Source organism: Thamnophis elegans, chromosome Z, assembly GCF_009769535.1.
Source record: "Thamnophis elegans isolate rThaEle1 chromosome Z, rThaEle1.pri, whole genome shotgun sequence".
Classification (NCBI taxonomy): Eukaryota; Metazoa; Chordata; class Lepidosauria; order Squamata; family Colubridae; genus Thamnophis; species Thamnophis elegans.
The window spans coordinates 12,104,421-12,120,043 of record NC_045558.1 but is presented as its reverse complement, the minus strand read 5'-3'; the positions used below and the strand labels follow the sequence as shown (position 1 = coordinate 12,120,043).

The window sequence follows — 15,623 nt, the reverse complement described above, 5'->3', positions numbered from 1 at the left end:
TTGAAATTATTTTGAAAAGTTCAAGGTAACAATTGGAGTTGAATTTATTCGAATATGAATTTATTGGAATATGGATACTGTTTGGGGAAGGTATCTCTGGTTTTCTTGAGGGTGGGGAAACCTGCACTATTTACCAATGCTCTAAATTAAGAGGAAGTAGAATTTATAAATGTAAAGTTCGGGGGGGGGGGATGGAAAATAGCTGCAAAGTATTTTGAATGCAACTCTTTTCATGTCATTCAAAATTAGATGTCAAAACAGTGCGGAATCTGATATCTTGTGCTACTCACCCTTCCTCATCTGGATCCCTGCATTTATTTCCACATTGCCCATCTGAGTTAGGTGTGTTCACTCACCACATGGGGGCTCATTTACATAAGAAATCATTCAGATATAAGGATGCCTTGCGGATTTTCCCAACACAGTGGCTGGAATTTGTTTAAGAGCCAGTTTGGTTCTAGTTGTCTGGGCTAGAAGCCAGGAGACGTTAATGCCTTAGGCATGAAAGCCTGCTGGGTGACTTTGGCCAGAGTCACAAGCCAGTGGGCTAATTACTGTTGCAACCAATGGATCAACATTTTTGAGTCAATAAAAGTATGAAGATGGATCCTATGCTGAAATAGAAAGGGGAGGAGGGGGAGAGGGATGGGGAAAGGGGAGGGAGAGAGGAAGGGGAGAAGAGAGGAAGAGGAGAAAACATTTAGCTTCTTATCCCAGAAGCTTCAGAGAATAACATAATTGAAAGGGGGAAGGAGGAGGAGGAAGATAAGAAGAAGGAGGAAGAAGAAGAAGAAGAAGAAGAAGAAGGAGGAGGAGGAGGAGGAGGAGGAGGAGGGGAAGGAAAGGGGAGAGGGGAGGGGGAGGGGAGGAGGGATAGGAGGGGGAGGAGAAGAAGAAGAGGAAGAAGAGGAGGAGGAGAGGAGGAGGAGGAGAAGAGGAAGAAGAGGAGGAGGAAATAGTAATTTTAGATAGTAATATATCTAAAAACACATCTAAAAATACTGGCTATTGACCACTTATTTAGGGAAAAAGTAAGATTATCTTTAAAACCTTTTTGATCCATTCTGTCCTGCAAAGGTTCTCACAGGAAAATACCATGTAGGAAATGACAAAGAGAACAACTCAAGAAGCTTGGGAAATTTTGAAAAATGAGATTAGAAAAGCCCAGTCTAGCACAACACCAATGAAGAAGAAAAATAACAGCTCCCAAAAGAAGCCAGCAGGGCTGCATAAAGAACTCTCTGACAAATTGAAAGACAAAAAAAGTTAAGTATAAAAAGTGGAAAGAGGGGGACATAACTAAGGCAGAATATCAGCAAATAGCCCGAGCCTGTAAAGATAAAGCAAGGAAACCTAAGGCTCACAATGAAGAAAGACTTGCCACAAAAGTAAAAAATAACAAAAAAAAATGTTAAAAGCAAGAAAAAGGTTAAGGAAACAATTGGTCCATTGCTGGGAGAAAGTGGCAAGAAGATGACAAGCAACAGAGATAAAAAAGTCCAACCTATCAAAAACAGCACCACAAAAATCAGATTAGGAACACAAACTGAAATAGGGAAGAAAATGGTAAGTGAGCACCTGTCTACCCTAGACGAGTTCAAATCACCAGGACCAGATGGATTACACCCCACGGTTCTGAAGGAACTGTCAGATGAGATCTTACAACCACTGAACTATTTCTTTCAGAGATCCTAGAGCACCGGGGAACTGCCAGAGGACTGGAAAAGAGCTGATGTGGTTCCCATCTTCAAAAAAGGAAAAAAATAGATCCAGGAAAGATTCTGGAAAAAATAATCAAGCAACGAATTAGCAAACACCTAGATGTAAACAAGGTAATAGCCAAAAGCCAACATGGGTTTGTCAAAAACAGATCATGCCAGACTAATCTTATTGCATTCTTTGACAAAGTGACAAAATTAGTGGACCAGAGGAATGCCGTCAATATAGTTTACTTGGACTTCAGTAAGGCATTTGATAAGGTAGACCATAACCTACTACTAGATAAAGTAGAAGAATGTGGGTTAGACAGCATCACCACCAGATGGATTCGTAACTGGCTGACCAACTGCATTCAATGTGTAGTCCTCAATGGAACTGCATTTACATGGAGGGAGGTATGCAGTGGAATACCCAAGGCTCTATTTTAGGCCCAGTACTCTTCAACATCTTCATCAATAATTTGGATGAGGGAATAAATGGAGAACTCATCAAATTTGCAGATGACACCAAGCTGGCAGGAATAAAAGACACTCCAGAAGACAGACTTAAAATACAGAAGGATCTTGACAAACTTGAACATTGGGCACAATCTAATAAAATGAGATTCAATGGTGAAAAGAATAAAAGAGTAAGGTTTACATTTAGGCAAGAAAAACAAAATGCACAGGCATAGTATAGGTGGTATCTTGCTCAATAGTAGTAACTGTGAGAGGGACCTTGGAGTCCTAGTGGACAACCATTTAAATATGAGCCAGCAGTGTGCAGCAGCTGCTAAAAAAGCCAACACAGTTCTAGGCTACATAAACAGAGGGATAGAATCAAGACCATGTGATGTGTTAATATCACTTTACAATGCCTTGGTAAGGCCACACTTTGAATACTGCATTCAGTTTTGGTCGCCACGATGTAGAAAAGATGTGGAGACTCTAGAAAGAGTGCAGAGAAGAGCAACAAAGATGATTAGGGGACTGGAGACTAAAACATATGAAGAACGGTTGCAGGAACTGGGTATGTCTAATTTAATGAAAAGAAGGACTAGGGGAGACATGATAGCAGTGTTCCAATATCTCAGGGGTTGCCACAAAGAAGAGGGAGTCAAACTATTTTCCAAGGCACCTGAGGGTAGAACAAGAAGCAATGGGTGGAAACTAATCAAGGAGAGAAGCAACTTAGAACTGATGAGAAATTTCCTGACAGTTGGAACAATTAATCAGTGGAACAGCTTGCCTCCAGAAGTTGTGAATCCTCAACACTGGAAGTCTTTAAGAAGATGTTGGATAGCCATTTGTCTGAAATGGTATAGCGTTTCCTGCCTAGGCAGGGGGTTGGACTAGAAGACCTCCAAGGTCCCTTCCAACTCTGCTATTGTATTGTATTGTATTATTGTATCTCACTTCCTAGACACACCCTATACTTTTTTAAGGACTGAAATCATGGAATGTGATATACAGTATATTTACCAATGATTTACAGATTGCATCTTTTCAAGTGAGACCAGGCACCCTTAGAAAGAATATTAATTTGAAGATGAAAATAAACTCATTTGTACTTCATTTTTCATGTCACTTAATGGACAGGGGAAAGGAGCAATTGGGGTGGGAGATAAATCCATTCTCCGCTGCCAAGAAACACAGGCAATTTTACAGGACTGTAAAATTAGGACAGTATTTCACAACCTGGGTAACTTTTAAGATGGGTGAACTTCAACTCCCGGCAAGGTTGTCTGGAGAAATCTAAAAGTTGAAGTGCACTCATTTTCAAAACTGTCAAGAGTGAGAAACACTGATTTAAGATGTCCTTTCTCACTCTAGCCTTAAAGGCTCAACTCCCACTATGGAAACTGTGGGGGATGGGAAAGAATGGGGAGAGAAAGCATTACTGACATCATATAGTCTTAAGGCAGGAATTTGCAATTTAAGCCACAAAAATGGCAAATGACCAAGTCTTAGGACTATCTTTAATCAGAGTTGTTGAAAATTGGCAGTATAGTTACTAAAATTCTCAAGCAGCATTTTGAACCACACAGCATTCTTGGTCTTTAAAAAAAAAACTACATATCTTCAGTGCTCATTATTATCCAGAAGTTTAAAGCCACAGCAGGAGAAAAATCTAGTAAAACCCTTTTGAGTTTATATGTCATTCATAGCAGTTTGCTTCTTGTTTTCTCTTTTGTATTTTTGTGGGGAAAGGAGTTTTGCCTCTTCTGGCAGGTGGGCTGGCCTCTAAACGTAGTTTATACAAGGCCTACTAGATGCTGTATCAAAAAAGGAGAATATTTGTAGCTCAGGGTTGAAATGAGGGGTCTTTGGTGCCACAAAGCTCACTAGCACTGATGATGTAACCTAGTTGGGTAATGAAATGTCTACAAGAAAACAACCAAGCTGAGAAAGCAAAAGGGATCCCTCAGAGGCTGTGTCATTTGAAAATGAGTTTGATCAATAGTTTCCACCCATTCTGAGATACTTAAAAGCAATTAAGGTTTCAGAAAGAGCCCACTTTTTTTGCTTCATGATGCTGAAGGGCTGAAGATCAATCTAGAAGTCCATCAGAGTGATAGGTCTGCAATTTCCATCTTCCCCAATTGGCATTATCTTGTTTCATGACGTATGGGTCTGGAGCCTCCCTTATTATACAGCATTTAATATACATCATTCCAAGATTTTCTTAAAAGTCCAGGGCGGTGGACTTTTTTTTTACTACCAGTTCTGTGGGCGTGGCTTGGTGGGCATGACAGGGGAAAGATACTGCAAAATCTCCATTCCCTCCCCACTCCAGGGGAAGGATACTGTAAAATTTCCATTCCCATCCTACTGCAGGGGAAGGATACTGCAAAATCTCCATTCCCTCCCCACTCCAGGGGAAGGATACTGTAAAATTTCCATTCCCATCCTACTGCAGGGGAAGGATACTGCAAAATCTCCATTCCCTCCCCACTCCAGGGGAAGGATACTGCAAAATCTCCATTCCCACCCCACTCCAGGGGAAGGATACTGCAAAATCTCCATTTCTTCCCCACTCCAGGGGAAGGATGCTGTAAAATCTCCATTCCCATCCTACTTCAGGAAAAGGATACTGCAAAATCTCCATTCCCACCCCACTCCAGGGGAAGGATACTGTAAAATCTCCATTCCCATCCTACTCCAGGGGAAGGATACTGTAAAATCTCCATTCCTTCCCACTCCAGGGGAAGGATACTGTAAAATCTCCATTCCCTCCCCATTCCAGGGAAAGGTTACTGCAAAATCCCAATTTCCTCCCCATCACAGAACTTGGGAGGCAAAGAATAGATGGGGGCGAGGCCAGTCAGAGGTGGATTTACCAGTTCTCCGAACTATTCAAAAATTCCGCTACCTGTTCTCCAGAACTGGTCAGAACCTGTTGAATACCACCTCTGGTCCAGGATAAGTTTTATTGTATGATAGGAAAGAGAAATCCTTCAGAATGGCTGGCTCATCCAGAGTACTTTGGGAGCTCTTTAGACAAATCTGCACAAAGAATTTGGCTGATCTTCAGAAGATTTTCTGAAGAGTTAAATAGCTGTGAATGAATGGTCACAGCCATCAGCATGAATAAGAAAACTGAAGTTGCGCTGGACAGATTACAGGGCATAAAGTAAGACATAAGCGAACAGCCATCCTCGGCAGAGAACAAGGATAATTTTACTGAAGACTGAGAAGGTCAGTTTAATCCTCCTGCTCCAAACTATCTAATCTAAAAGTTTTTCTCCCCAACTCCCCTCTCTCCCTTGTACAAGGTTTTAATGATTTAATCTATTGGAAATAATTCAGAAAACCTTTACTACATCCTCTCCAAGCTACAAAAGAAGCTTCTCAGGGATTGGAATAGGCATTGAAGTAATTGTTTCATACACTTTGGGGAGTAAGAGAATCAAAAGCAATCTTGTGCGAATAGTTTTTGCCGCAAGAGAAACAGAAATGGTGAAGTTTCAAAACGTGTATGTGAGGATATGTGTTCAGGCCTGTGATAATGGGAGAGCTCCAAATATTACATTCTTACATTCATTTCAGGCATTTCCTTGAAGTTCATGCTATATGGCACAACAGAAATGGATAAGAGCAGGAAATGCCTGTTGGTCAGCCCTTACGGTATCACTGATATTGTTAATCATTTAAAACAAATAAGTTAGCCAAAGTATTGCTTTTCGGTGTACTTGATTTTATTTTTAAAAAGAGCTTCCCTTTTATTAATGGGAAATTATCACAGGAAACATCCCTGGGCTCGCTGCTTTTGGCAGCTCAGAGGCATTAATATTCTCTATTCCAGTCTTCATTAATTGTTGCTTGCTAACAGGCAAATCTCTGAGTTGCATGCAACGACACTTGAGTGCAATAAGTTGAAGGAGACTAAAGGGAGAGTAACCTTTAAATGGAGCTCAGTCCTAGGTGGCTTCATAGACAAGTCCGTGCAGTTTCCTTGACAACAGTATTCTACAGAAATGGGTTGATTCTTTCCTTGATGTGTTTTGACTTCCTGGTCTAATCTGTAACTGTTAACATTCCCAGTAGTATCTAAGTAGTTTTACAGCTCAGACAAAGTCAGTAGTCTCAAAATTACTTATATTTGAATGCAGATGATAGAGGTTGTCTATGGTGCTGGTCAACCTGAAACTAATAAAATTAATAAGAAACTTGGTTCTGTCTCTGCTATCACCTCTGGGCTTCAAATGATCCCTTTTCTCCTATTCTCCTTCAGTGGTTATAATAGCAGCAATGTAGTATGTCCAATAGCAAAAAAAAATTGAGGGGGGGAGTTGTCCCCTTCCTTCTCCTCTCCTTAGCTGTGCATTATAGTTGTGTTTGCATGTTGCATTAACCCAACCATTGTGATGGTATTGTTGAAAGAAATATCCATTGGTTCAGTTCCAGGTGGGGAGAAAGACACTGGAAACATGGAGGCTGATTGGAAAGATGGTTTATTGAGGGACAGGACCAGCTGAACACATGGAGTGTGAGAGTTATTTATACCCTCTTTTTGGGTTTGAACTTGAGCTTCCTGTTCCTATGCAAGAATATGTATTCTATTGGCTGCTGTCAGACTCCCATGGGGCTATGGAGGAGTCATAAGTGGGATACGTTTGGTTGAAACTTGCTGGGCGATATAATGTCCCCATATGATTTTGCAATCTTCTGCTGCATTGCTCTGCTGCTAGACAGGTAGAGGGCAAATCCTATTATGTCCTGAGGGGTTGTATTTTAATCCCATCACCCTGGAGCTGAAGGTCTTTTGTCCTGTAAATAGACTGGCTCAGTCTTTCGTAATGTGCACCAAATATCTGCTGGGGGCAGGGAGCTGGGGTTCTGTTTCCTTTAAGATTTTTAATTCTCCTTTAGGAGAAATATTTTATCCTGCCTTTTTAATATTTCATAAAATATTTCATTCTTCTAGGAGGATTGGGTACTAACTTTCTACAATATGTTGTAAGAACCCAACTATTTCAGCTTGTCAGTCATGGTTATTGCCTTGGCTTTGTCTTCTTTATCAGCCCATTTCTGATTGCAATATATGTGTATATATATTATATATCTATATCCAGTCTATATATTAATTTGCTCTCATTTGCATGTTAACATATTATTCTATAGAATGGTTTGTGTTTATAATGCCAGTCGTCTTGTGCAATCTGGTGTTTAATATATTAAGCGGGGATGTTTTGTTTTTATCTTCATATAGTCCTGATAAATTGACTGATTGAAATGTTTTCCAGTTGATATCAATCAGACAGACTGGGTTGCCCTCCCAAAATTCCACTCAGCCTGGACTTCACAATAGGTAGTCCTCAAGTTATGACCGAGTTGGAGCCTGCCCTTCATGACTGTAAATTGTAATGGTCATAAAACCATTTACAATCTTTTTTGCAGAGGTCATAAAGCAAATACTTTGTTATTACATATCATTATAAAGATTAGTTATTAAGCAAATACAATTTTCACCATGGCATAGTTTTGTCAAAAAGTGGAAGCACCAGTTTTCAGCAAAAATCTGTAAACGTGGCTGTGTTGCTAAGCGCCTGAAGTGTGCTTGTGTGTGATACAGGGGCATGGGGGAGCCATTGGAACTTGAGATTCAGGTCATAAGTCCCCTATTTCGGATCCACCATAATTTTGAATGGTCATTAAGCGACTGGTTGTAAGTCAAGGATCACCTGTACATCTTTGGCCACAACTGACCAATATTACCAGCTAGACCTGGTCTAACCATCAAATTAACCATCAAGTCAAACATTAAGCTTCAAAATGCTGTATTGGAGGAGAACGGTGTTTCACAGACATGGTAAAGACAAATTATCAGGATTCCCAGACTGGACTAAATCATGATCTGCTTTCAACTTACCATATTTTTCAGAGTATAAGATGCACCTTCCACACACACACACACACACACACACACACACACACACACACACACAAGAGGCTAAAAATCTGGATGCATCTTATACACTGAATACAGAATTTTTTGCCTCCAGCCCCGCCCTGTGCATCCCATTTTTCAAAAATATGGATGCGCAGAGGGTTTGGGAGGCCTATAGTGTGCTCTTGGGGGCTGGGGAGGGCAAAAATGAGTGAAAAAGGACCAGTTTTTCACAAAAACAGGGGTGCTTATGCCCTCCCCACTCCCCAGGAGCACTCTACAGGTCTCTCACACCCAGTTTTTGCAAAAAATGGGCTAATTTTTTGCCTCCCAAACTCCCCATGCATCGCGTTTTTGCCCTCCCCAACCTCCAGGAGCACTTTTCAAGCCTCCCAAACTTGCTGCATGTCCTGTTTTTTTACAAAAAGGGGGCATGCAGAGGGTTTGGGAGGCCTGCAGAATTCTCCTGGAGGCCTGGGAGGGGAAAAACCTTTTAAAAAAAATTTATCTCTTCAAAATCTTGGTGTGTCTTATAGTCTGAAAATACGGTAGTTTGTTATAGGATTCAGTCAATTATGACTGAATCATTAACACATGGCTACATAATCCATAGATTAGCCAATGCTTTGCATCTCTTAAACCAGTGGGCACTTGCCCAGAGTTGTGACGGATTATTGGTAGGCTTTTGAATTTTCGAATTTCACCCTTTGTGGATAAAAGATTGATGGCTATTTGCTTTTTTTTCCTCTTTCCTCATACCCACTCCCTTTTCTTTACAAAATATTTTTAAACTCTTAACCTTGTTTTGCTTTTGTGAGAAATTCTAGGATCAGAAGCAGTTGATGGTGAGAATTTCAAGATAGTGGCAACTGTGACTATGCCATCAACACCATGTTCTTTGTTAGGTGTATTAAGTAAAAAGAGGCATAGCCACAGCTACCGTCTTGACCCATCAGCTTTAAAAATAATAAAATGAAATAATATATTAAATACCTTTTAAAATCTTGTAAGATTTTCTGCTTTATAATTGAAAAATTATCTGCAAATCTAATATTTAGAAATCTTCAGTTAAATAAAAAGCCAAGTTAGCTACCAATTTTTAGACGCACAACCATTTTCATGATTTCTTGTTATCATTTCGGTAAAAATCCCGATTAACTTTTTTCTACTGTAAACCAGAAAACATTCAACAGTGTATTTATCGATTGAGATATATTATCTTCCATTTGATTTTTATGTCCCAATGAGGTTATTCTCTGCTTTCAAAAAAAAAAAAAATCAAACTAAAAAAATAAGAGCTAATAAGGGAACTTACTTTATTTCTTTAAATATTAGTCACACAGCACAACAATTCAGTGGTATTTCCATAACAAAAAATGGTTCTCCAACTTGATTCAGACATGTTCCTTTTAAACATATCTTAATGAGTTGCACAAGATTACATTTTCTTAATAGAAACATTACAATTGAATCCAGATAAGTACTGTAAATCCACTTACATCACCATCTTCCTGACCTAAGCTACAATATTTTGGTGTAATTAAAAAAATTCTCAAAAAAAATGAGGGTTTCCAATAAGAGAGAATAGGCAACACAATGTATTGGTGAAAGGGAAATTAAAAAAAGAGACCAAAACATTCAACTATTTTAATTTGTAGATTAAATAGCAGGAAGGCAGCTCATAGTAACCATGCTTGGAAAAAGGTTCTGGCTTAGTATTTTGTTACGAGGTTAAGAAGAAGTCATGGACCATGCAAATTACACATGTATACAGGTGGGATCATGTAATCTTGCTATATTTATATTCTTAAATTTCCAATTATGTACTCAGTGCAAGCTAATTAACTATATCTGGGTACAACTAGTATACAAATGACATTATAGATCATTATAGAACTTAATCCCATTCCCATTAGAGGCAAATTTAAATATGTTAAGGTTCCATTGGGGTTTCTTCTGAAATCAAAAAAATATTCATGATGGCTATTTTTAAAAAATAACAATGTTGCTTACACCTTACCAAACTTTGAATAAACATGCTTAACCCAGGACAGGAAGAGATGAAAAGGACGCATTTCGTTACTATGTCTTCAACAATTTTAATCAAAATCTACTCTATTTTATGGTATCTGACATCCTGACCATTAACACTGGTTTATTCTAACTGGGAAGGAGTTTCTAACTGGGGTGTCTTATATCGCAACTTCACCAAGTATGTGGTGCTCAAGCATAATAGTGCAACTTTAGTGTACTTTAACTGTTATCTCATTTGCTAAGTGAGAAGAGCTGTAAGAAATATATGCACCAAGAACCTGGGTGGGATCAAATGGTAGAACAACAAAAGAATAGCATCTGGGGACATCAGAATCCATTCTAATATGGCGCCTTGGCCGCTTTCTTCTTCTTCTGTTCCTCCCTCAGCTTCTGCTTCTTCCGCTTGCTGCCTTCTTTGTGTCCTGAGGAGACATGGCTTGTAAAACATTGTTCATATAGCAGAACTACCCCAATGTAAAGATTGTTCCCTCAAAATTTGAGCCAGAGCTTCTGAAAAGAGGCATGAAAGCAAATTTCTTAGGCAACTGCAATGATATCGGATCTACAGTATTGCTTTCTAGTCAACAAGGCACATCTTTGCTGTAAGACAGGGGTGTCAAGCTTGCGTCGTCACGGCAGCATCACGTGACATATCAGGACTTTTTCCCCCTTCGCTAAATCAGGCGTGGGCGTGGCTAGTGTGTGAAGTATCCGGCCTGCAAGCCGGGAGTTTGGCAGCCCTGCTGTAGGACCTTCAAACAACATTAGAAGGTTTGACATCACTACAGGGACACCTGTCACAGAAATCCCTTTAATTATTTTTTAAGAAGCCATCTTGTAAGGCTTCAATTCTTATGATATGAATCATGGCCTGAGCTTTAGTCAGGGACCTTTTCATGGAAAATGAATTGAACAGCCTACTCTAAATCTCTGCCAAAGCAGAATGAACTAGGTAGAGCTTTCAATACATCCAGAAGAATGAAAAGGAAAGGACAAGAGTGAAAACTTCTTGTTTGGCCATTCTTGTCCTTTCCTGGGCAAACAGGAGATGCAGATGAAGCATAGCCAGCTTTTTTCCATGCATTGCTCTCCGTAACCTTGGAAAAGATGGGTGATATTGTTGGAGAAAGGGAGAATTCGTGCCCATGAGGCTGAGAAAATTCTCTCAAAACTTCACCTTCTGACATAATTCAGCTCATTGCATGAACTAGTGCTTACCATATACCAGGGGTGTCAAACTCAGGGTCCGTGGGCTGGATGCGTCACGCACTAGCCATGCCCACACTTGGTTTAGAGAAGGGGGGGGAATCCTGATACATTACATGATGATGCCATGATGACACAAGTTTGACACCCCTGCTATACACCACCCTTTTAAGTAGTTGTATCTCAAGAACTTTCTGAAAAGTGTGGCTCAACTAAGCTACAGGACGTTCACTAGTTAGCATAAGAAAATTAAAGGCAAGCAAAGGAAGTTTCATTTTGGAGAGGATGCCATACACAAAAACAAGTGGATTTCTTTCTTCTCCATCATCATCATCATCATCATCATCATCATCATCATCATCATCATCATCATCATCATCACATCTTCATTATCATCATCATATTGAAAATGATTTATAATCTTCCTTTACCCCAGAGAAACATTTATGGTTAAGACAAGTAAAGAAAGACTGCTGTGTAAACTAAATATTTCAATTTGTCCTTACAAGCTACCCCACAACTCTTCTTTTGATGCTTGAATTTCTACTTCTATTATAAGCTATTTCTCACTTATTTTTAGTAAGAGTCAGTAGCAAAAACAGAGTAGTTTCACTTCCAAAGACGGGGGTTATAATTGCCAACTGGATAATTTGCAAAGGAAATCTAACAGGTAGTTATTACAGATTTTTGGTCCATCTTGTCACTAAGCAGTACAATTCCATGACTAGACCTGATTTTACAACCATTTTCACACAGTTGTTCAATGAATCACATTGTCATTAATTGAATCATGTAGTCCTTAAGCAAATCCAGCTTCCCTCATTGACTTGGCTTATTGGAAACTAGCTGGGAAGGTCACAAATTATGATCACATGACTGCAACTGTTGTAAATAGTTGCTAAGTGCCTAAATCACAATGCTACAAGAGTGGTATAACGGTCATAACTTTGAGGACCAGTCACTTTTTTTCATTGCTGTTCTAACTTTCAGTCATCGTTAAAATGGTTATAAGATGGTTATAAGTTAAGACTGCTTGCACTGCTTCTTCCACAGAGCAATTCCTATCAATGAATACTCAAGGGTGGTTTTAGCTGGCTATGGAATTAGTCATATTCTGATGATAGCAATTAGATGTTCAACTAATAAATATGCTACACCACCTTCTAATAACTGATTCTGGAAAAAGCTGATCAGCAAATTCGTTCATTTCTTTTAATTGCTCCCAGTCCTGGCAATGGAGTCATCTGGAGCTTTATTTCTGAGGTGCAAACTGTAGAAATCATGATTGTTTACCTGGTGAATACATGCCCTAATCAAATGTGAGCATTTTAAAGCCTTAATTGCTAGCTTTTTCTCTCCTTTTTCTCCTTTTTCTCTCCTTTGTGTCTGGAAATAAATATACCATAACCTTTCCACCTAAAAGTCGCAACAATTGTCATTTCCACAAACCCCTCTCGCCTTGCTTGTCCATTGCTGAAAGAATAGACACTGCCTATCGTAGTGATGAGCCGAGGTGGTGCAGTGGTTAGAGTGCAGTACTGCAGACCACTTCAGCTGACTGCTAACTGCAGTTCGGCGGTTCAAATCTCACCGGCTCAGGGTTGACTCAGCCTTCCATCCTTCCGAGGTGGGTAAAATGAGGGCCCAGACTGTGGGGGCAATAATGCTGACTTTGTAAACCGCTTAGAGAGAGCTGAAAGTCCTATGAAGCGGTATATAAGTCGAACTGCTACTGCTATTGCTAGTGTGTACATTTAGCATTCTAAAATAACAAATAGTAATCTGTGGGAAGTTGTGCAGAGATCTGATAGTAACTATTTGAAGTTGCCAAGCAAAAGCTTGTCCAACTGCAATAGGGGTAACAGGCACAATGCATCAGCTCTGCTATCTGGAGGTAGGAGTGGGCATCCTTCTTTTGTTTTATTAATAACTACAGAAGGCATCACTCTTTAGATTGTGAAAACAACACAGTGTTTCTGACAATTCAGCATTCCCAATCTGTACCCCTCAAAATGTTTGTGGCTAGGAGTGGCCTCTGTGGACATGAAGAACAGCAGGAGGAAAGACAAGAAGGAGCCAGGGGTCCTTTAATAAACAACAAAAAAGTGTTCTAAAGTTGCAACAAGTCCATCTTTGCTGTTCCTAAGCCCTGATGAGAGATGTAGAAAAGCTGGGAAGTTGGTCTACCTGAGCCTATAAAAATTTTCCCCCATTACAGAAGCAATAGATGCAACTCAGTTGAGATGTGACTGAAATCATAGGAGAGCAGATGCTGAGTGTGAAGTGAAGCATTAGCAATTCTTGCAGCTGTTTCAGAATTCTTAAATGTACACAATTAAAAAAATTCCTTTAAAAAAAACCAAAAACCTCAGCTCTCAATGAGTTGCAAAGCCTGAAAGGGACACTCTGAAAGTTCAAGATCATTCTCACAGAGTCATATAGGTACGGTAGTCCTCATTTAGCAACCCCAATTGGCAACCGGCAACTTGTCATTAAGCAAAATAGCCACTAAGTGAAACCATGACTACGAGCATGATCTTGTTTCAACTTTCCTTTGCTTTACAAATCTACACAGGTTGTAAATGCAAGGATTGGTTTTTAAAGTTCCTTTTCCTTCACTGTCATTGCTGTGTAGGGTCACTAAACAAGGAAGTCACTAAACAAAGACTACCTATAGTCTTTTTGATCTACAGATTCCCCAATTTCCATAAGGGAGAATGGATGTCCTGCATAACAAATTGGGAGAGAGAGAGCTTTCTTGGGGGGAAAAAACCCAACCATTTTTTAACAGGCATTCTAAGCTTTAGTAGAGCAAAAGAAAGGGAATGATTGTGTAGCCACATATACAGTGCTGCAATTTCTCATTTCAGCACGTTCATAAAACAGCAATTTAATGTACTTGCCTCTCCTATGATGGCAGCCAGTAAAACAAATAGGGTATAAACAAGATTACTCAAGATTACTCAGATTACTCATGTTAAAGCTCTTGTTAATCCTGGATGCCAAAGAAAATGTGAGTCTTGTAGCATTAATCTGCAAATGAAATATTTTTTTAGATCTGGCAATGACTGAAATGAGCAAAATAGTGAGCAGGCTGCTCTGCATCTCAACTCTTCAGCCGAGTTGTAAGTTTGCAAAAGAAAATATAAAGATGCACATGAGCCTTCCATGAAAAGTTCTAATTGGATGTGAACAATTAAAAAGTAACGGTTGAAAAGATGACCCTACACACTCCAAACTCAAGATTATTCAATAATTGCCAAGCATGAATATGAAGCAAGGGAAGTAGACAAAATGCCAACTAAAAGGCACAAGATGCAGCTTAGCTCTTCATAGCTATGGGCATAGAGGCTGGATTTTACTTGGGTATTTTTTGCAATTTTCTGGGGAGGGACGGGACTCAAAATATTTTGCAGCCTCTCTGAAGGCAGGGGGGTGAAAGAATGCACATGGAATGCTAGCCCTAAATCAGGATGCAGCCCCATGGTTTCCTTCGCTTCTTCTCTTTCAGTTTTTCCCTATTACTCAAATCTTTTTCCCTTGGTTTTCCCACCAGTCCCCCTTTATTTACTCGCTTCTCATGCCCTGTTTTGTGCACACCTGATGAATAAAAGGGGCTCTCCCAGTTGGTCATCACCGACTCGTCGTCCTCATCGCTATTACAGTGAAAGGCATGCTTAGGGTAGGTGGTGGGCTTCAGGGATTTTGGAGAACGGACATTAGCCGGCTGGAAAGGCAAGGCATTTTGTCCTCTGCGGGTGCATTCTGCTGCAAAAACTTCTTCATCAGGGACACCTGAAGAAGGGAAGAAAAGAAAACTATTCAAGACAGGAAGGAGCTGGCTAAACAGGTGGGCTTCATGTGTCACGGACAATAAAAGCAAAGCAAAGCAGCATCTAAAGCAGGGTGTTTCTTGGGTCTGGTCAAAACACCATCTAAGACATGTCCAAAAGGCTGTGGTCATAAAGATTGAGATGCATTGCACATAAACAAGGCTTGATCGAAGTATCATCTTGATCACCATCGATGTCACCTGACTTTTGGACATTTCTGCATCCAAGACTGTAATTCAAATCCAGAGTTGGGTTTCAAGTTGAAAGGAGCAAATCACTTCAGTTTGTTGGTGCTTCAGTTTCTTCATGTGTAATCAAGTAGTATTTCTCCACCCCACTCTACTCATGATGCCTGGAAACTACACTGGTGTATTTGGAACAAAAGGGAGGAAATTAAGAGAGGGGAAAACATTGCAGGATGACCCCTGATGAAGCTTCCTATGAACACACAATAATAGTGAT

The 15,623-nt window shown here is 39.9% G+C and overlaps 1 protein-coding gene across 3 annotated transcripts in view; it reads right to left on the bottom strand.

Moving 5' to 3' along the window:
- Positions 1–9,380: 9,380 nt before the first annotated feature.
- The window catches only part of DNAJB6 (DnaJ heat shock protein family (Hsp40) member B6), a 60,587-nt gene continuing 54,344 nt past the window's right edge, over positions 9,381–15,623 (bottom strand). For all 3 annotated transcript variants that reach the window (XM_032235031.1, XM_032235029.1, XM_032235030.1), the window contains exons 9-10: positions 14,929–15,123; positions 9,381–10,544 (exon numbers count right to left, since the gene is read on the bottom strand). In XM_032235031.1, coding sequence (XP_032090922.1) covers positions 10,462–10,544; positions 14,929–15,123 — 278 coding nt within the window. In that variant the 3' untranslated portion in view covers positions 9,381–10,461. The remainder of the gene's footprint in view (positions 10,545–14,928; positions 15,124–15,623) is intronic.